At 42.1% G+C, this 20,882-nt stretch overlaps 1 protein-coding gene across 2 annotated transcripts in view; it reads right to left on the reverse strand.

Annotated features, from left to right (window-relative positions):
• The window catches only part of Clvs1 (clavesin 1), a 205,216-nt gene that overhangs the window by 13,356 nt on the left and 170,978 nt on the right, over positions 1 to 20,882 (reverse strand). For both annotated transcript variants that reach the window (XM_029565634.1, XM_008837590.2), the window contains exons 4-5: positions 12,008 to 12,118; positions 7,840 to 8,075 (exon numbers count right to left, since the gene is read on the reverse strand). In XM_029565634.1, the coding sequence (XP_029421494.1) occupies positions 7,840 to 8,075; positions 12,008 to 12,118 (347 nt within the window). The remainder of the gene's footprint in view (positions 1 to 7,839; positions 8,076 to 12,007; positions 12,119 to 20,882) is intronic.

Genomic DNA, 20,882 nt, shown 5'->3' on the forward strand with positions numbered 1-20,882 from the left:
GTTCTTAAGCCCCTCCCTGCAAGACTTCTCAGGGTTTTGGCTATGGAAAAGAAAAATGTTGTGTATCTTCAATATAATTATAAAAAAATTTTATAGACACTTTTGAAAGAGATGTATCTTTGGTCTGGAAATTGTTATTAAGCATGTTAAAGCTGTAATGAAATGCTTCTTCTAAAAAATAAAAAATAAAGAGAATGTGTCTTCACTTGTATTTTTACACCAAAAATATTAAATATGAATGGACAACATGTCAGGCAAAAGACAACATGTTTGCAAAAGGAAACTAAAGGCGTGATTGGACAGAAAAATCCTCAGGTCTGTAGTCAGGGGGCTCAAATTTTAGCCCCAGCCATTGCCATGAACAGTAATGGACAAAAGATGAATAAAATATTTCCTCAGTATTCTTTATATTTCATAGAACTATGGACATTTCCCACCATCTAAGAGACTGCAAAGTAAGTTTTTAATGAATCTGTTTTGTGGAGATTTAAGATCTTAGAGCAAGTTTATGAGATGGCAGTCATTATAACACAAAAGAGCAGGTTGTGGGTTTGTGATTACTCAATGCCATATCCTCAGTAGTCAATGTCATTTAATACCCATGTCTGCACATGCGTGTGTACAGGGTAACAGGAAAGGTCTTCAGTGATACAAATTCTAATATCTTCTAGATGACCTCTAAGGATCTTCTTGGGGTCTGAAATTTTTTAAAATATTTTATTTATTATTTTTATGTGTATGTGTGTATTGCCTGCATGTATGTAAGTGTACCCATGTCATGCAATGCCCGCGGAGGACAGAAGAGGCTGTCAGATCCCCTGGAACTGTCTGTAACTCAGTTGTTAGCTGAGTTACAGTGGGTGCTGGGATTCAAACCTGGGTCTTCTGCAAGAACAGTCAGTGTTCTTAACCGCTAAGCCATCTCTCCAGGCCCAGGTCTGAAATTTTATAATTATCTGAAAGGCAGTTTTGTTCTCTCTCTCTCTCTCTCTCTCTCTCTCTCTCTCTCTCTCTCCATGTAGCTCAAGCTGGCCTTGAGCTCATGGTCTTCAAATCCCAGTCTCCTATGTGTTTTTACAGAAATCGTTTATCTGCAAACAGAGGTTGTCTGTGCCCACACAGTGGAAACAGAGCCTGTTCAAGTTCAGCAAGCGGATGGAGTGAAATGCATGCTTTCTGCCAGGGATGGCAGGAACCAGCTGTGGCTGTGTGATGGATCTGCTCTCTTCTTATTTAGGAAATTAGGCACCTACTTTCTGTCACAATCTGGTAGAGTTCAGGGCTGTCCCCTGCCCTTCACTGGGTGACCATGCCCTAATCCTGGAAGTCAGATGCCCTTTTTCCATGGTGACAAGTCCAGAGGCAGCACAAAGCTTGCTTTTCAGAGTCCTCCCTTTCATTGATGTCCAGAAAGACCAAGAAAAATGTCTATTTCATTGAGATCATCAACTGCAATGCCAACAGCTGCCTTGGGGTTGAGGATGATTAGAAGAAACCAAAGAAACAGTGAGCTAAAGCATCTGAGAGCCGTTTGCAATCTCTGGCAGGCTGCACACTGCCAGGCACAACTCCACCTTCTTAGTACTCAGTTTGCTTAGTACTTAGTACTCAGTTTGCTCCGCAAACTTGCTCCCTCTACACCAACAACCTGCAGTCAAATGGCTCCAGCTCTAGGAGTTGGCTTAACTTCTCCAGTCCAAATCAGTCTATGACAAAACCTGCATGAAGGTTCTCAACAATAATCTTCAAACCAATTATGCATATGGGTGCATGATGTATATATACATGCATCAGTCTGAAAAATTCTTCCTCCGTGGCTCACCATTCACCAGCTGCTACTTCAGGACAGTGTCTCTGTGGGTGCATTTACTTTTTTCATAGTATATATGGCCATTTCAATGCCTTTGCTAGCAAGAAAGGATAAAGTCAGGAAGTAATTAATAAATATCACTTAATGATGAGAAGAAATGCCACAAATTCTGCACACCAAGCAGAAACTCATCAATTTTACTTCAAAAGAAATCTCGGACTTACACTTCTAACTAAGCCTGCAATGAGCCAGGTGGTTCCCATCCCGGGCCATTTCCTCCTCCTTTCTAGTTGACAAAAGCCCATTTTATTTGGGCATCTTGTTTTCCCATGTGAGTGAGGAGCAATCTGCCTGGGAATTGTCCAGTTGTGTTGGACTGGGTGGAGAGGTCCTGCGTTCTGTGGACAACAGTGAACCACTGGCATTGCATTCCTGTAACCACCTTAATTTGACACATTTCATTATGTGAAATTATAAACTTCCCTTCTCATTCAAAGCAGTTCATTTGAGGTTTTGTCTATTCGCAACAAAATGTCACTGCTGATATAATGCTACAAAAATTTGGCTACGCACTCTTCAGACATAGTAAGTAGTGAATTAGGGAAGAGGAAATGAGCTGCTTCACACAAACATTTAAGCTAATAGCCTGGGAGCAAGGAAGAGGACTTCTAAGAATACAGTACAAAACAGGAATCTGGGGCCAAGGAGGTTGCTCAGCACTTGTCATGCAAGCATGAGGACCTGAATTTGAATCTCCAGAGCTCATGTAAAGTCAGGCATGGTAGAACATGTCTGTAATCTCAATGCTCATACTGGAGATGGGAGGTGGAGATGGGAGGAGCCCATGGATCAGCTGGCCTGGCATACACAGTGGTGAACCATAAAGAGAAAAGAAAGATTGCCCCAAACAACGTTGTTGGCTAGGCCCCTCCAAGGGAACTAGAACTGAACCCCAAGAAACTCAAAGGGGAGGGTCTAGGGATGCTGAAGATGCTGAGAGATGCTACGGACACTAGGAGACACTGGGAAAAAAGGGAGGGGAGTTGCCATTTCGGAAGTGGAGCGTCCAGGACACAGCACTGCTTGATCTCCAGATACGGGAGAGAAAGAGCCCATGGGCGAGTATGCCTTTGTAAGTGACTCTCTCCTGAATAGCATAAGCTTTGTTAGCAAGCCCAAATAAATATTCTTATTCCTCAAACTGTAACTTAAGAGGGACATTGTGATGGTTTAGTTGGTCGGTGTTAGAACTTCGCTCTTTCCAGAGAGTGCGCATAGGTCTCTCAGGGGGAAATTTGGTGTAACAAAGGTGAAACCCTGAAGCTTCTCTCTGACCTACACACACACACACACACACACACACACACACACGCTCTCCAGAAATGAGAAGTTCAATGTATGAAATTTCAGGTCATTTGATATCAGAGCAGAGAAGTCTTTTTGCCTCTGAGCGTTACCTGTTTATCACTGTATTAAAGAGAATGATATTGAAATAATGAATTAGAGAAAATTCAATTAAAACTAATAATTAAACTTTTTTTCTGCTTAAGGATTGAGTCACTATTATTGGAGAAAAAAGAACCAAAGCTTGCTGCAAACATTCATTCAGTGTGATTGTCAGTTGGCGTGGATTTTACACGATTCTGAGAAGCACTGCTTAAGAGAACCACTGGACCTCAGGGGCAATATATACTCGGAAGCTTCATTATAAAAATTGGTCAGTCCCCTGAACAGCCCACAAAATCTCTTTTCACCCCAAATGGACTTGAAACATGTTGGAAATTATGGCAGACACCAGGACCTGCCCATGCCACTGCAGCACACACCACTACCTTTTCACCCCAAATGGACTTGAAACATGTAAATTATGGCAGACACCAGGACCTGCCCATGCCACTGCAGCACACACCACTACTTCAGGGTCACCAGCTCAGAGCTCTAACATGCCCATGTAGCAAACTGAGACTCCCTGACAATCTGGGCTAGAGAAAAGAACCATCTATCAGATAGGAAACCAAGAAAGTTGATCTTGAAGCTTCCCTTAACTCTGTTTTCAATTTTCCCACATCCCTATGGGTTCCAAGAGGTCAAAAGCATGCTATGACAGACAAAGTTCTCTTCCCCCATTGGTGAGGTGCCTGATGGCAGACACACCAGGGGTGGTTCTTTCTCACCAGTGTGTCTGCCTATCCTACTGCTCCTAGCATCCCTAGATGAAGAGTCTGGATGCCATCACAAAGGGATATGGAAATGAGATGTGTGTACAATTGCTCACTTCTCTGTCTGGCCTCAGATTCTGACCTTATATCTGGAGGCAGTCACTTGTCCTCCAGGACCAGTCACAGCTTCTATCATGAAGGCTCTGCTGGACGTCTTCCTGGAGGAAATTAATGATGCTACGCAGAACACCGTGGCAGGTTCGTCTTTATCACAGGGCCGCTCCCCCTTCTCCCTCTACTGCAGTTATTTATAGCCATGCCCTCTCTCCCCTATTAGGATATAACATCTCATAACTATGGTCCTTGCAAGCCTTATGAAAGGCAGGGGCAAGGGGTTTTTCCTTCTGTAAACAGAGAATTTGGTGAGATGAGTGCATGAATGGGTTTTGGTGGCAACAGCTTTCATTCAAAATTAGTTCACACACTCAGCAAGCATGGGCAGATGTCTGATGAGTTGGATTCTTAAGGAGATTAAGATGAATAAGAATTGGACAATCTTTTTCCTCCAGAGTTCATAATCTAATAGTGGAGGTTGTCACTTCCTCTGGCCATCAACGTCCACTTACAGGTAGATTTGGAGTCAGGACATTTCTGATCACTAAAACAGAGTACATACTGTGGGGTAAGGGCAGCAAATCCTAGCTGGTGCTGCTTGGATTTGTAAGCTCAAACATATGTGAGAGTATGCTGGCCAAGTCAAAGGTCTTTAGAGGTATGTAGAGACAACACCCCCAGGAAGTGTCACTGCCTTCACAATGGAGGGTTTGGCCAGGAAAGAATATAGATTGCAAGGAAGAGCAGATAGTATACTGTTTGCTATCATGAACATGAACACAGAGGGCACAGCCAGTCCAGTCAGACCTGAATCCCAACTTAGCTATTTGCTCTAGGGGTCAGCTGGGTCCACCGAGTCTCAGTTGTGAAATGGGCATAACAATTGTGGTAAAAGTATGTGTGGTTAAATGAGCCAGAACAGTGGGTCATTTTATTATTTTGTCTTCTAGGACAGGGATGGGACAATCTCACCCATAATGAGTAAGGTCAGTCTTTCCTTGGAGAGGCACAAGGCAACATTCCAACCACAGCCACAATGGCCATACTCCCCTGAGGATGCTGAACACCAGCCCAGGGATTAAATGAATTCCCAGACTCCTCCCATCTCAACAGATTCCCCATTCCCTTGAGTGTAATAATCACAACTAGACATGGGGTGCAATGATCCTGGTCCTGACTCCCCATCTTGGCTCAGAGAAAAAATAGACACACCTGTGTACCCCAAGGAGACTTCAGCATGAATGCTCATCCTTCCCCCATGTCCAAAATTTCTCCAGAAAGGAGCAAGTCTGCTTGTACTTAGCATGAATTTTGACTCTTATCTTCCCACCTAAGCTTGCAAGAGCTTTTGGTCTCGGTTCGCAAACTGTTTTTCTGCTAATCCCATCATTTCTAGAAAATGCAAACCTTTTTTATGTCATTTGTCTGCTTGACTCACTGTGTATGGTAAGGAAATAAAGATGGAAACAAATCTAGATTGGTTTTTTCCCACTGTCAGGATATTGGTTAACATGAGTCGGGTGCTACTAAGTCTTTTTCAAGGCTCTGGGCAAAGTTAATTCTCAGCCACTGTAGTGAGTGTCCCTTGTTACAGCACTAGACAGCCTGAGATAAAACTCAAAATGCACAAATGCTCTGAGCCAACAATGTCAGGTTTCTGAGGTTGTCCAGAAGAACTTTCTTAGAAGAATGCCAAGGACAATTATTGTTTTGTTTGAAATGGAAGGAAAAAAAAAAACCCGAGAAACAACCTAAATATAAAGGTCCACCAATGAAGCAACGGCTACAGTGGTCTATCTTTGTTCTAGGATCCTAAGCAGCATTAGAAATAAGAGCTGTGGGGGCTGGAGAGATGGGTCAACAGTTGAGAGCACTGAGTGCTCCTGCAGAAGATCTAGGTTCCAATCCCAGCACCCACATAGCAACTAACAACCATTCTTAATTCCAGTTCCAGGGGATCCAACACCCTCTCCTGACCTCCAGGGGCATTGTATGATACCAGTGCACTTACACGTATGCAGGCAATACACTCATACCCATAAAATGAAAATAATAAAATCTAAAACAAATAGGAGCTGTGCCTTTGTGAAGGGTAGATGCTTTGAAACCATGTGGGCACTGAATTATGCTTATGCTCTCCCAACATTGCTAAGCTTACAGGTTGAAGTTTTCACCGGAGTGCCTCTGTTTGTGACTGTATTTAGAGATGGAGTCTTTAGGGCCATGAAGGTAAAATGAGGTCAATAGAGTGGGCTCTGATTCAATATGACTGATGTCCTCACAAGAAGAGATTAGGTCACAGACACAGAGAAGGAAGATCACATAAGGACACAAGGAGAAGATAGCCATCTGCATGTCAGGAAGAGAGGCTTCGAAGATGCCAACTATTCCAATATATTGACTGTAGGCTTATCACTTCCAGAACAGTGAAAACAATTTCCAGATGTTCAGGTCACCCAGTCTGTGGTATTTTATTAGAGTAGTCCTAGCTAATGAAACCTCATTATTAGATGTTAGAAAACAACTGAGCATGTGCAGATGCATATCATCTATGAAAAATGAGTGGAAGGGCACACCTCATCTGATAACAATGGTCACATATGGAAGGAAGCTGGAGATGGTATTGGGAATGGGGAGCAAAGTGGACTTAGCCATAAAAATAACAGCATCGACTGCTCTTGCAGAGGAACCAAGTTCAGTTCCCAGTCCCCACATGGCAGCTAACAACCATCTGTAACTCTAGTTCCAGGGGATTCAACATCTTCTTCTGGCTTCCATGGGTATTGCATGCATGGATGCACTTACAGACATGCAGGCAAAACACTCATACACATAAAAATAAAAATAAATAAATATTTGTATTATTTGTATAGCAAATTTAAAAGCCTCCCTTGGGTTGGGGCTGCAGTCAGGTGGTGGGTTGCATGACTAGCATGAACAAAGTTCTGATTTCCTCCCCAGGACTGCCAGAAAAGAGGGGGGTGGGGTGGGCAGTGAGGAAAGGAAGGAAGAGGGAGGGAAAGAAAGTAAAAAAGAGAGAGAGAAACAAAAGCAACCCTCCTGAACATCCACACAGCACACTTTGTCACTTGGGTTCAACTACCCTGGAGCTGTACTCCATGTCCACACCCCTCCTCCACACTTGCACATCTCCTTGTCACACCAAACCACCTGTGCTTGGAAGGCCTCCATTCCTCTGTCTATCCCCCTGCTTTGAATGCCAGTTTCCCTTTTAACACCAGAGTTGCTGATCTTATTCCTTCAGAGACCAGCTCAAACACCAGCTACTTTATAAGCATGTTCAAAAAGGTCTTACTTGATAGACTTTCTATTGGAGAGTCAAGTGTCTCTGTTCTTGCTATAGGTCATATTTGAATTGAAGCCAGTGGTGCCTAATGGTGCTACATTCAAGTAAGAGATATGCTCATTTGGTTCCAAATGGATGAATGATAGGAATGTTCTCGACTAGGCTTCTTAGCCATCAGTGTATCTCAAAGGCCTTCTATTCTATGAGTCTTGACAAACTCCTGAGAGGCTGGGGCTGCCTACAATCAGGACATGAACAAGTCCTTCCCTTAAACTAGTGTAAAGGCAACTATATTTCTGGGTCAGCCAAACTCCATTTGTAATAAATTCTAGTGAAATCATCTGAGAATAGATTGTATTTTATTCAATGCTGTGTCCGTTAAGTCTTCAGTTACATAATCCATAATAGGTCTCTTTCAAAACCCCCCAGGGCCCTCTGGCAGGCCTTACCTTTTCATTGGCTTGGGGGAGCACTCCCTCTCTAGGTTGGAGCATGTGTGTTTCACATGCATGGCATTATAGGAGGTGTGAGTGTAGTCATTTTCATCGCTGTAGTCAGGACCGAGTAATGTCCGTGCCCATGTTCCCATGTCATAAGGAGGAAGGGTTCCTCCAAATTCAGAGGGCAAGAACTCAGGGTGTATTAGCTGGTGAAGGCTGTTTAAATTGTTTCCATGTAGGAAAATCTGGAAAGAAAAAAAAATTAACCATAAAAAAATTGAAACATGACCAAGTGTTTAATCTAATACATAATTTAGCAATGACAAATTGGATACGCTACTGGTGATCATGGTGTTTAAAGAGGCACTCATTTTGTGCCTGTGGCTTAGTCATCATAAAATGCTAATTTATTGCTCGGAAAGTGGGCTGAATTAATAGTTGCTAAGAAATGAAGTTTAAGAACAGATTGGGCATTTTTGGCCACTACTCAAATTTGCACATACAGTCGTCTCCTAACTATTCCTACCAAGGCTGAGGCAGTAATACCAACCTCATCAAACCTGCTCATGCCTTGTGGGGCTCCCCAGACTATGTGCTGCTCCTAGTCGAGCACTCTGGACCGCAGAACCTCTCCAGTTCTGCCCATCCTCTCAGCTCTGACCAAGTTACAGCTTCTCCCTGAATCAGTGCCAGGACTTTTACCCACTCTGCTTTTCCCCCTGAATCAGTCCAGGGACCCCTGCCCATTCTGTTTCTCCATGCCTCCCTGCCATGAGCTCCTCAGCATCTGCTGACTTCTAGTTCTTTTCCAGTGTGTTCATTTGGGTCTTGGGGAGAAAATACCTGGAGAAATGGATGATATCTTACTCTGTTAACAGAGCCTGTGGCTCCAAAGATGGTGTCTGTGTATACTAGTTGCATCAGTTCCTACTGTGGCCTGTGAATGTATTGTGAGATGTTTTTGTCTGAATAAAGCACTAATATCCAAAGAACAAGTTTACATGTTCTGAGCCTATAGTAGTAAATGACCCAAATGGTCAAATAAGGGAGAAGAAAAAAAGCTTCAAATTTCAATTGTTTTATTTAAAGCTACAAAAAATGACATAAGTACATAACTGTCTTTGACTACAGTTTAAAAGTTGACCTGAATAGTTGATTTAAAGTTCATCCACGATGTTGTTGATTCCTATACTTTATCACATTGCAGGTATGAAAGGATTACAGGTACTACATAAGTTCCACAAATTAATTACATACAACTAAGCTGCACTCAAAATAAGACTTTCAATTATGTTCTTGGACATATGTACCACATATGACCATGATAAAATTTAAATGTGATCTTAAAAACACCTTCAAAGGGGACCTCAGTAACAAACATCTTATTTTGTTATATTGAGCTCAGTTTAGCCTGTCTTATAAAAAAGGTATCGCACAAAGATAAAACGGAAAGGAAGTTAAGTGCTAAGCTCTTCAGAACATTACAGCACTTCAGAAAACAATGAACATTTTCTGGCACTGAAGTTAAATGTGATTGGAAAGTTAAACAAAGAGTTATTTGTTGTGAAGAAATTCAATTATTCTGACTTTTACAGAACTCCATAGAGGATGCTGTAGTATTTGGAGCAAACTAAAGTCCTCTCCCTGTTGTTTACAGTAAACACTTGTAACCACACACCCAAACATCCAGTTCTTAAAGTACAAGGAGTGCTGCTGAGGATGGCTCCTTTCCAGGATTGCTACTGATCTTGTAGAGAAGAGGAGCATACAGATAGCAGGCTGGACCCTGCACCAGTCACACTGTCCTGGGTCTAGAGCTCCAGAAACCTCCTGCTCTGGGTCAGCAGTCAGCATCCACTGTGAGAGGAATCACCACTGTCCCCATCATGGGTAGAAGACAGGGGCACTGAGAGGCTTAAAGGTAATTGCAAACAGTGTAGGGCACCTCGGTTCTTAGCATTGCCCTGAGCTCTAAGTAGACTACAAAATGTCTCAGAAGGTCTCTGCCTCTTCCTGGTATTGGTGAGGTCTAGCTCTAAGTTTTGTACTTGTTTGGAGACTGGGGATTATCTTTCTTATCATAGTCTACTGTAATATTCCCTAAAGACTAGAAACATTCAAGGTCTAGGAATTAGGATCCTTGGCGGGGGGGGGAGGTTGTGTGCCTGTGCATCTGTGTGTCTGTGTGTGTGTCAGTATATATAGCTATCTGTCTGTGTCTGTGTATACCTTCATATCATCAGTCCTATGAATACTCAGCGCTCTCCCCCAGTGTCATGTCTCCTGGATCTAGGGGTACATGCAAGGTTGTTAAAAAAAAAAATGACCCTGGCCATGTTCTCTTGGGGAGTGGTGTTCTTGACCTAGAAAGTGACTAAAATCAGAAGGTCTAAAAGGGCACACTGTAGCATTACTCACAATAGCCATGATATGGAAACCCCAAGTGCCTGCTAATAGGTAAGAAGACGATAGGAAACGTGACAGAAACTGGGAAGTTGGGCATGGTAGTACTCAGTGACTCAGGAGACACCCTGCTCCAAAAAGTTGGAAGCTAGTGTGAGCTCAGTGGGGGGGTATTTGTCTAGCATGTCTGAAGCGCTAGGTTCAATCACTAGTATTAGAAACAAAGAGACACCCTGCTCCAAAAAGTTGGAAGCTAGTGTGAGCTCAGTGGGGGGGATTTGTCTAGCATGTCTGAAGCGCTAGGTTCAATCACTAGTATTAGAAACAACCAAACAAAAGTGCTATAAAAAAACATAAGGAAATCTGTTACTTTGTAAGCTAACTAAAAATCAAAATAGATAGGACCTGAGCTTTCACTTTTATGTGGAATCTAAACACAGTTGGGCTCAGGTGCAGAGAGTGAAATGGTGGTTGCCAGCAGCTCAGGGAGGAGGAAGACGACGGTGAAGGTGTGTGAAGGCTCAGCTCTGCAGTATGGATGAATTCTGAGATCTAGTGTACCACCTAGTGACTTTCTCACTGAAACTTCATTGCATCCTTGACATTGTCTAACAGGCTTCATCTTAGGTGATTTTATCACAAGAAAAGAAAAGAAAGGAAAAGGTCCTAACTACATGAAATAACAGGTAATGGATGTCTTAGATGGATCATGATGATCATGCTGCAATGTATTCGTATAGTAAATCTTTGTATTGTGTATCTTAAACACACACGTTTACTTGTGAAATATGTCTTAGTGAAGCTAGGGAAAAAGAAGGAAAAGGTAAAAAGAACAGGTCATCCAGTGTCTGGTACATGCATGGCATTATGCTACATGCTTTCATGCACGGTCTCATTAAATCGCCCCAACAAATGTGTGATGTAAGAGTCAGATTCCCCACTTAATCAATGAGGAAACTGAATTTCAGAGTGGTTATGCTTTCTTGCTATTTGGCTGATCAGAATGCCATTCCAGCCCTGCTCTCATGAAAGAGGCTGGCTTCCCAAATGTTGACCGATGTCATTAAGATCTCAAGCTTTCTTTATAAGATTATTATATCCAATAAATAATGCTTTCCCGCTCTTATGGGTGATGCAGCTGGCCGTTATCACCCAGGAGCCATGAGAGAAAAAATATAATCATTTCACAGTACTAACACATCTAAAGGACTAAATGCTACCAATGGCACACTTCACAAACAGGAAGTAGTAACTGGGTAAATTCCTGTCATCCCCACACTCCAGACTGAGGCAGGAGGATTAAGAATATTTGAGGTTAGCCTGGGCTACAAAGAAAGACCCTGTTCTTTCCCCAAACCAACCAGCAAACAAATCCTACAAAAACACCAAAGAGGAGTAGGAAGTGGCTTCAAGCACTTATGTCCCATAAGCAGTGGCAATAAAATGGACGGCTGTTATTAGCATGCCTTCAAAGTTTCTTTTGGTCACTGTTCTGAAAATAAGCTTTTCTACTGAATTATTGATTCAATACACATCCTTTGAAAACCGCTGAGGCTCAGATGCCCAGGGGTTGCAAAACCATAGTGAAAGCTAGTGTGTGCGCCTGCGTGCGTGCCTGTGTGTGCGTGTGTGTGTGTGTGTGTGTGTGTGTGTGTGTGTGTGTGTGCGTGTGTGTGTGTAGAGGAACGCACACACAGGAGAGCACTGTAACTGTCCATGTACCGCCCCCCAACCCCCACCTTTGGAAGTTACAAAACACATTTGTTTTCATTACCCGTTTCCTGGTCTTATCTTTAAGGAATGGCTTGATGAGCGTATACAGGGCATGAATGTACCAGGGCTGGTTGACGAAATGGACTCCTCCAAATCGGGCAGGAAAGCTGTCCTGTGAAGGAAAGAGAGGGGAGAGCACATCAGTTACCGACACTCCAGGTTGCCGGGCAAGGATCAGCACAGTAACCCAGAAGATAGCCTGGTTCTCTCTGGCAGAAGCTCCAGCTTCGGGGTAGAGAAAGGATGCAAACACCCTCAGCTCCCTGCCTGCTACCTTCTCCTGCGTTCTTCCCTTCCTCCTCCTCTTTTGACTCCACAGCCTTAATATTGTGCATAGGTGTCAGGCCAGTCTTTCCAAACAGCAATGACAGAAGCATCTATGTGACATCGGAGCATGTGTAACCTGGATCATGATGGGTCAGAATTTTTCATGCTACTGGCTAAGCAAAGCTTCGGTTGCTGAAGGCTTTGAGGATAGATCTTTCTCTACTCTCAGCCTGGCTCTCTTCTTCTCTCCTTGAGACTGTATTATCTTGACAGTAGCCCAGAACTTGAACTTTCTGGGTGAATGAGCAAGTTATACATCCCAAGGGATTTTAGAAACTGAGGCCCACTGAACTGACCCAAGTCTAATGGGGTGCACTGTTAGTCACTTTTCCAGCACTATATGCCCACTCCAGCCTGGAAGCAAACAGTAGATCCCAGGGAAAAGATAACGTTGGTTGACAGGCTGGTTGACCATACTAACTGGGCTGTGTGAACAGCCTTTGCTGCAGATCAGCACTGTTTGTAAATATCAGGCCATAAAAGCATTTTAAAAAATGGCTCCAAGATTGGAATTCAGATTCAATCAAGAACTTGTGATTTACAAGCTGGGAATCTGTTCTGAGTATTATTTAAAGAACCACAGGACAACGGAGAGACCTTGGCTGTGAAGTCCAGTCCCAAAAAATCAAGTCCTGCAATCCTCATGGGTGGTTTCAGAAGATTAGGTTTGTCCTGGCTAATGGAATTTAAAAAGAAGGAACATCTAAATGCCATTTGAAAGGCCAAGCTCCACTGTCAATCAGGTTCATTGCAACAAGCATCTTTGTAAAGTGTTACCAGGTAAGCAGAATGCAGAGTAAGCTAAGGGATCAGGCAGAGAGTTGTTCCCTGTGGGGTACAAAATGCCTTGCCTGGCTCTTCTTCAGTATAATAACAAAGAAAGAGGGTTAGTAACTTTTCCAGAATTCTGTGAATCTACAGGATCCCTAGGTATCTTCCACAAGGAAACCTAGTTTCAGGGAAAGCATATGGAACTAAGCTTAAGAGTTGCTACTTGAAAGTCTTTAACTTTTCCTCTATCTAGACATTTTACAAAGTAGAAAATGATGAGATATTTTGAAGGCTAAACTAAACATTTTAGTAAAAGATTCATGCTTTTCAGAGTATGCCTATTCTCATTTTATTTATCTTGATTTTGAAAACCAGAGTTAAACATTTTTATACTAATTTGGGTATTTGTCCTTGCTATGGAAGAATGCTTTTCAAACATGACATGGCTGTTGCCCTCTTGAACTCTCAGCAACTGTGATTACCAAATGAAAAGCCCCCATCTGCAACCCCCAAAACCCCTCCCCCCAACAAGATTGGGCTCATTAGCATTCTGTCATGGAAACAGGGACACAGTATTCTACAAGAAGGAGGTCTTGCCACTCTCAGCTGCCCATGCTCCTGTGAGTAAATCCCTCATCCACATTCTTGTAGGTAACCTAGTTAAATCTGCTGATTCAACAAGCTAGACTTGAGTAGAACTATTTCTTTTGTCTGTTTTGGGTACCCAACCTGGGGTAAATAAATGTTTGTCTCCCAAGTAAAAGTTCATGCAACAGTGATGATTTTTTATATTTGAAATGTGAATAAGGTTTGGATTTCTTTTAAAATTTTTAGGTTTTGAAGTTTTTACCTGAGGTGCTAAGGATTGAGTACGGGGCCTTGCTCCTCTAGGTAAGCATTCTGCCAGCAAGCTACATCCCTAGCCCAATGTTGTCTTTTAGGTCAAGACTTAACAACACATCAGTTCCTTAAAAATAAGAAGCCACCCCTGAAGCCTTTCCTTTGGAATAAGAGGTACATACAAGCTTCACTCTTTTTGATTCCATTAAACTCATTCAGAAATATAACTCATTACCTCACAAAAATAAATGTGGGTTCTGAGAGGCGACAGAAAAAGAGGAGAAATAAAGCATTTATTTATAAAACCCAGGCTTTACTATCATTTTTACTGAAACACATAAAAAAAGGATTTTTTTTTTTTATTTCTACTGGTAGCCTTTCTATATTTCTAGGTTGGTAAAGTAGAAGGAAACTCTAAAATATACTTAACAGACAGCAGGGAAAATCACAGATAATATTAACCTTTTGAAAAATACCTAGAGACACTTAGTTTTAGTCTATGAAAACGTCATTCATCAAAAACATCAAACACTGTCATCTCTTTGCACCAGGGGAGGTTGAAAGGAAACATTACATTAGAGAAACTGGAAGTGTTCCCTAGTTTGGCCTGAGCTCCTGAACCTGCCAGAGAGAAGGTGTGGGCTTTTAGTGCCCTCATAGGAGTCAGCCTGTAAATACATGCAAACAAAAACACTTAAACCTGAGCTTGGGATTCTGGGCTTGGGTATGAATAGAAACAGGATTGTCTTTCTTCAGGTTCCTCATCTGAAGCTAAGATGAAACATCTTGGTAAAAGCCTCTGACTGGTACAAAATGAGCTTCTTCGATGAGTGGTGACTGGGATATTTGTCTGTAAATATAAGGATACATATTTTGCACTTAGTAAGAAATCACATTAGCCTAGGAATGTGACAGTCTTGGGTTTGCTTTAAGATCTATGTGTATTTGGCTATGTTTACAGTACCACAGTTGATTTTCCTCCCATTGAGTGGGCTTTTAGTCCAATTAGATAGCTGTTGATTGCTCCCAAGATAAAAGTGCCACTACTGCACCAATGTTGCATGCTGTGCTAGCCATTGATGTAGTTATTTGGTCTTGAAGCTGGTGTTGGACAATTTATTGATGCTATTACCAAGTGTCTGGTCAACTGGTCACACACAGACATTGTCTATTGATTGTCCAGGCCTAAGTGACACATCTACAATGTAACGTCTACACCTAAGGCTCATGGAACATAGAACAGGGGTAAAGAAGAAGACACTGATGAATCACAGCGTTCTCATTAGTGAAGCTCTCTCATGCAGCAGAGGGCCAGGAACACAAAAGGTCACAAATGACAAAGTGTAGAGATCAAGAGTCTACTGAATGCTGGTCCTTGGACAGGACTCCTTTATTAAACTTCACACACCCAGGCCTCAGGGACCATTGCAGAGGAGGGGACAGAAAGATTGTAGGAGCCAGGGAGGAGGAGCATATGGATACAGAGACCTATAAGCTCTTGGGAACCTCTCATATGATTCTATGGCAATGGTGTCAGCATACACAGTCCCATGCAAACTCAGGCAGACAAAAAACCAGCATAGAACTGGGAAAATGAACAGCAAACCCCAATCTTATCTGAAGGAATGTTGGCAACTGATTGCTGCTAGATGAGAAAGAGCTGATCTTCCTAAAACAAGGATCTCTAGATACGCTGACTAGACTTCAGTGGATGGACTTGCACTGGGGAACATCTGGGAACATTGACTTGACACAGTGGGCCTTAACACAGATGACAGAGTAAACGGGCTCCAGTCAGGAGCATATAGAAGGGTGCTGGTGGGGACATGGGTAATAAGATGATTAAGATTGTTTGAGGTGTTCTGTATGAAATACACAAATAACTACAATTTATTTTGTGTATGTATGAACGCTGCATGTGTGAAGGTCAGAGGACGACTTGCGGGAGTTCTATGTGGGTTCTGGGCATTGAACTTAGGTTGTTAGGCTTGGCCAGGTGTTTTTACCCATGGAATCATCTCAAAGATCCTTCTTTTTCTAAAGACACACACACACACATATGTACACACACGTGTGTGTGTATTATGTGTACCTCCATGTGTTTTATGTGCACCATGTGTGTGTTCAGGTGCCCTACTGAGAACATAGGTGTTAAATCCCTTGGAACTGGAGTTGTAGGCAGTTACAGGAGTTGTAAGCCTCCTGATATGGGTACTGGGAACTGAACCCTGGTCCTCTGGAAGAGCAGAGTAAGTGCTCTTAACCACCGAGCAATCTCTCCTGCGCCATGTTCCAAGTATGGTTATTCTTAATGAACCTGGTTATGTATCAGTTGTGCATGTCTGCGTGCGTGCACGCATGCATGCATGTGTACACGTGTGTGTGTGTGTGCGCACGCGTGTGTGTGTTTCTCAAAGAGAAAGTATTAAAACTACAAAATCCATCTGTTACAGTTTAACTCTTGAATGCCCTCAACCCATAGTCTCATGTTTTGAGGTCTTGGTTCCCAGACTGTGAAAGTATTTTGGGAGGTTGTGCAACTGTGAGCAGGGTACTAGGAGTGGACCTTTGAAGGTTACAGACCAGCACTAGCTCTGGTTTGGTCTCTGCTTCCTGATCTGCCCTGCTCGGCCTCTGCTAGCCAAGGGACTTCAGCCTCCAAGTCTTCACACCGTGACCGACTGTGCTCTCTGAAAATGTAAGTAAAATGAACACTTCCTGTGGCATGTGTTCTGTCCCAGAACAACAATGGTGAGAAAGTGATGAATACACCAGCCTCCTCCATCAGCACCCACCATCGCTGGCCACTCTTGGATGACCACGAAGCCTACTGCAGGTAAAGGGCAACTTATCACTCAAGTCTCTCCCAGGATCCTAAGAGGGGGGCACCACCTTCATAGAGGTTCGTGTCTTAGGGGTTAGAACAGATATATCTCCAAATGGTTGACTTTGATCCAATGATAGTATTCACTTTTTAGAGTCTGAGGAACTAAAGAGTATGTACCAAATCACAGTCAAGCTTTGAGACAACTGCATTAATTCTGAAAATTTTATACATTTATCAATATGAACATGACCACTCCAATTATTATATATATATTTTCTTCTTGAGACAGGGTCTCCCTGTAGCCCCAGCTGGCCTGGAACTTGATTTGTAGACCAGGCTGGCCTTCAACTCACAGAGATCTGCCTGCCTCTGCCTCGAAAATGCTGGGATTAAAGGCATGTGCCACCAGCCCGGTTGACCACTCCAAATTATAATCATAATTAACTCATAAAATAGGGTTGCAGCCGGGCATGGTGGCACACACCTTTAATCCCAGCACTTGGGAGGCAGAGGCAGGTGGATCTCTGTGAGTTCGAGGCCAGCCTGATCTACATAGTGAGTTCCAGGACAGCTGGGGCTATAAGGAGACCCTGTCTCAAAAAAAAGACCAAAAAATAAAAAAACATAGGATTGCAGCATCAGTTTATTCTAAATTGATTTTGTTTCCTTATAAAACTAATATATATTCTAGAAAAGTGAAGTGCAGGTAAAACCATTAGGTGAAAAATTAGAAAATTTAAACTAGAAAGAGGAAAAGAAAAATCACCCGATAATCTCACAGCTGAACAGACTCATTAATTTCTATCAACCAGAACAGCTATGTAACATTATAATAACAATCGCTGTTTTATCACTGTTTACAACTATGCAGACTGCCTTCCTGTCCACACTAAATGTTCTTGCATGCTTAACTGGACCTCAGCCAGGCATATAGCCTCACCTCTTTGGAACAGAGCTGCCAGCCACAGTCCAGGACAGGATGAGGAGACACAGCTTAACTCCTAAAGCCAGACCCTGAGTCACATGCTTCACTGTGACATGTCACATTGTACAGAACAAACACATGCCAAGCATTAGGAAGTGTAATGCTGATATGTGACCAGGAAAAGGAGAACTGAGTGTATAAATGCCGAGTGTTGATTGCTCACACTCTGAAAATCCTTGCTTTTTTTCCCTTTATGGATGTAATTATATTTTAAAATCTTGGACTTAATAGCCAGCCTTTGATAACCTAGAATGTCTGACCTGATACTAATGACACAGTACTGTGATGGTTTGGATGTATAGTGCCACCTCCAAAATTCACACTGAAATTTGATCCCCACTTCGAGGCATTAAAAAGGTAGAAACTATGATGCTCAGAGATGAGGTCTTCGGGAAAGCTGAGGATTGGACAGGGTCAACAGGACGGAGCCCGTATGATTGAAAATTTGTACTTTTATTTTTTATTATTTATTTAATAATCACACGATTAGAAGAAGCATTTCATTACAGCATTAACATATTCAATAACAATTTCCAGAGCAAAGATGCCTCTCTTTCAAAACTGGCTATAAAATTTTAGGTTCACAGTTGAATTAATACAGTTATATAATATTGAACTCAGTATAAACCCTATAAGACATAAAATTGAATGAGGTTTTAACCTTTAAAAAAGATATCCATTTCAATTTAAAATATACTGTTTCCTACAGAAAGACTCATTTTCTTTTTCTTTTACAAAGACTCATTTTTAATACTACTAACACTTAGATGTTTGCACAAACATCTCTAATCTCTATGTATCTGATTATTACTAGTCACAGTCAGTTATACTCAGATCCTTGGCATCTGAGTATGGATATAAAGTCATCAGGTGGATTCCAATGGTAATATTTATCACCTCAACTAATTAACATGAAGTAAATTTTTATGCTTCTTCCTGAAACATAACTCATTTTTATGTTGATTTTTTTGTGTGTATATCATACAGAACATCCCAAACAATCTTATTAATCTATATACCCATTTCCCAAATGGCACCCTCCCATAGCCCCCCCCACACACACACGGGAGCCCATATGCTCTGTCATCCCTGTTACTGTCCATTGCATTGTCAGTGCCCCCAGCTGTTCCCCAGTGCTTGTCCATCCGCTGAATCTAGTCAGCCTATCTAGAATTCCTTGTTTTAGGAAGATCAGCTGTTCCTCATCTAGCAGTAATCAGTTGTCAATATTCCTTTAGATAAGATTGGGGTCTGCTGTTCATTTTCCCAGTTCTATGCTGGGTTTATGTCTGGGAGTCTCTTGGGCAACACTGGCCAACAACTCAAAGGAAAGTATCTCCTGTCTGGCATTGTTTCTTGTTATGTAGCATTTAGTGATACACATGGACTCTTAAAGAACTATATTGATCATTTTAATCTTTGGTTATAATTTCCTTTTGGGTGCTTAAGACCAAGCTGTTGGCCCAGATAAACCAATTTATTTTGGTCATTTGAGTATCTGTTCCTCAGGGGTCACATGGGCTTGAGAGGAGCCCCTGGCTCCTTTCCTCTACCAGTTCCATCTATGTGAAGATATTCAAAAGGCCTGCTTGACCATGGCTGGCTTTGCTTGGAAGCATGGAGGAAATGTTTCCTCAGTGTTGACCTTCATCTTTGTAGACTAGACACTGTTTCAGGTCCATCTGGTGGGATCTCCATAGCCTCATTGATCAAGAGGACAGGTTACACCACAGTTACAGAGCATTTTGAAAGATGCTCATAGACCCCTGGAACTTAAGTCAACCTAGGAGGGCAAGGAGCAAAAACTTTCCTTTATGTCCCTCTGACCAAATTAGTATAGGCCTCAAAGTATGGCTGTTAAACATCCAAGAAGGTTAGTTCCACCAGTCTGGTACTTTTAATTACCATGTACTATGTAGATAAAGCTCAGGCAAAGCTCAAACATTCTCAGATAAATCTTGCCTAGACATATATTCCTTGGTCTAGTTGTATGAATAATTTGTCAGTAGGCTGTTGGACTAATATGGTTCCCTCTGGGGTTTTTTCTTAAAACTAGATAGCCATTATTTATCTCTCCCACTGTCTAACCCTTCCACCGTGGTTTCCCAATTTCAGGTGCCCGAATTTTTCCCATTTCTCCCTTAATAATACCCTTATTCTATGGTCCTGCCTCTCTTGAGCTCCTTCTTTCCCTTTATCCCCTACGTTCCTTGTATAACCTTCCCCTCCCTTTAAAATAACCCCATTTTTATCCATATCTCCCTTATTAATGCCTGTTTCCTACTGTTCTTCTTGTGCAGATTATTTCTTTTCCCTTACCTCCCTGTTCCTTTTCATTATCCTGATTCCTGTAGTTATGTCTAGATACATACTCACTTATAAGATTTGGTGCTAGGATCCACATATGAGGAAGAACATATGTCATTTTATTTCTGAGTCTGTGTTACTTCACTTAGTATAACAGTTTGTAGTTCCATCCATTTACCTGCAAATTTCATCATATCATCTTTCTTTACTGCTGAGTAAAACTCCATCGTATAAATGAACCACATTTTCATTATCCACTCATCAGTGGGGTGACGCTTAGGTTGCTTCCATCTCTTAGCTATTGTGAAAAGAGCAGCCACAAACATGGATGCACATGTGTCTCTGCAATAGGATGAGTTATTTGGGTATATGCCAAGGAGTGGTATAACTGGGTCAAATGGTAGTTCATTTGTGGTTTTTTAAGAGTTCTCCACACTGCTCTCCATAGGGGTTGTACAAGTTTGCAGTCCCACCAGCAGTGGATGAGTGTTTCCCTTTCCCCACATCCTCTCCAAAATTTGGTATCATTAGGTCTCTTCATCTTACCCAGTCTGACTGGGGTAAGATGAAATCTTAAAGTGGTTTTAATTTGTGTTTCTCTAATTACTAGTGATACTGAACACCTTTTAAGATGCTTCTTAGCCATCTTTCTTCTTTTGAGAACTCTCTGTTCAGCTCCTTAGCCCATCTTTTAATTGGGTTACTTCCTTTCTTGATTCTCTGTTTTTTGAGTTCATTATATATTCTGGGTATTAAACCTCTGTCAGATGTGTCGCTGGTGAAGATTTTCTCCCATTCTGTGGGTTTTCTGTTTGCTTC

The sequence above is a fragment of the Nannospalax galili genome, unplaced genomic scaffold, assembly GCF_000622305.1.
Source record: "Nannospalax galili isolate Female #2095 unplaced genomic scaffold, S.galili_v1.0 scaffold397, whole genome shotgun sequence".
Classification (NCBI taxonomy): domain Eukaryota; kingdom Metazoa; phylum Chordata; class Mammalia; order Rodentia; family Spalacidae; genus Nannospalax; species Nannospalax galili.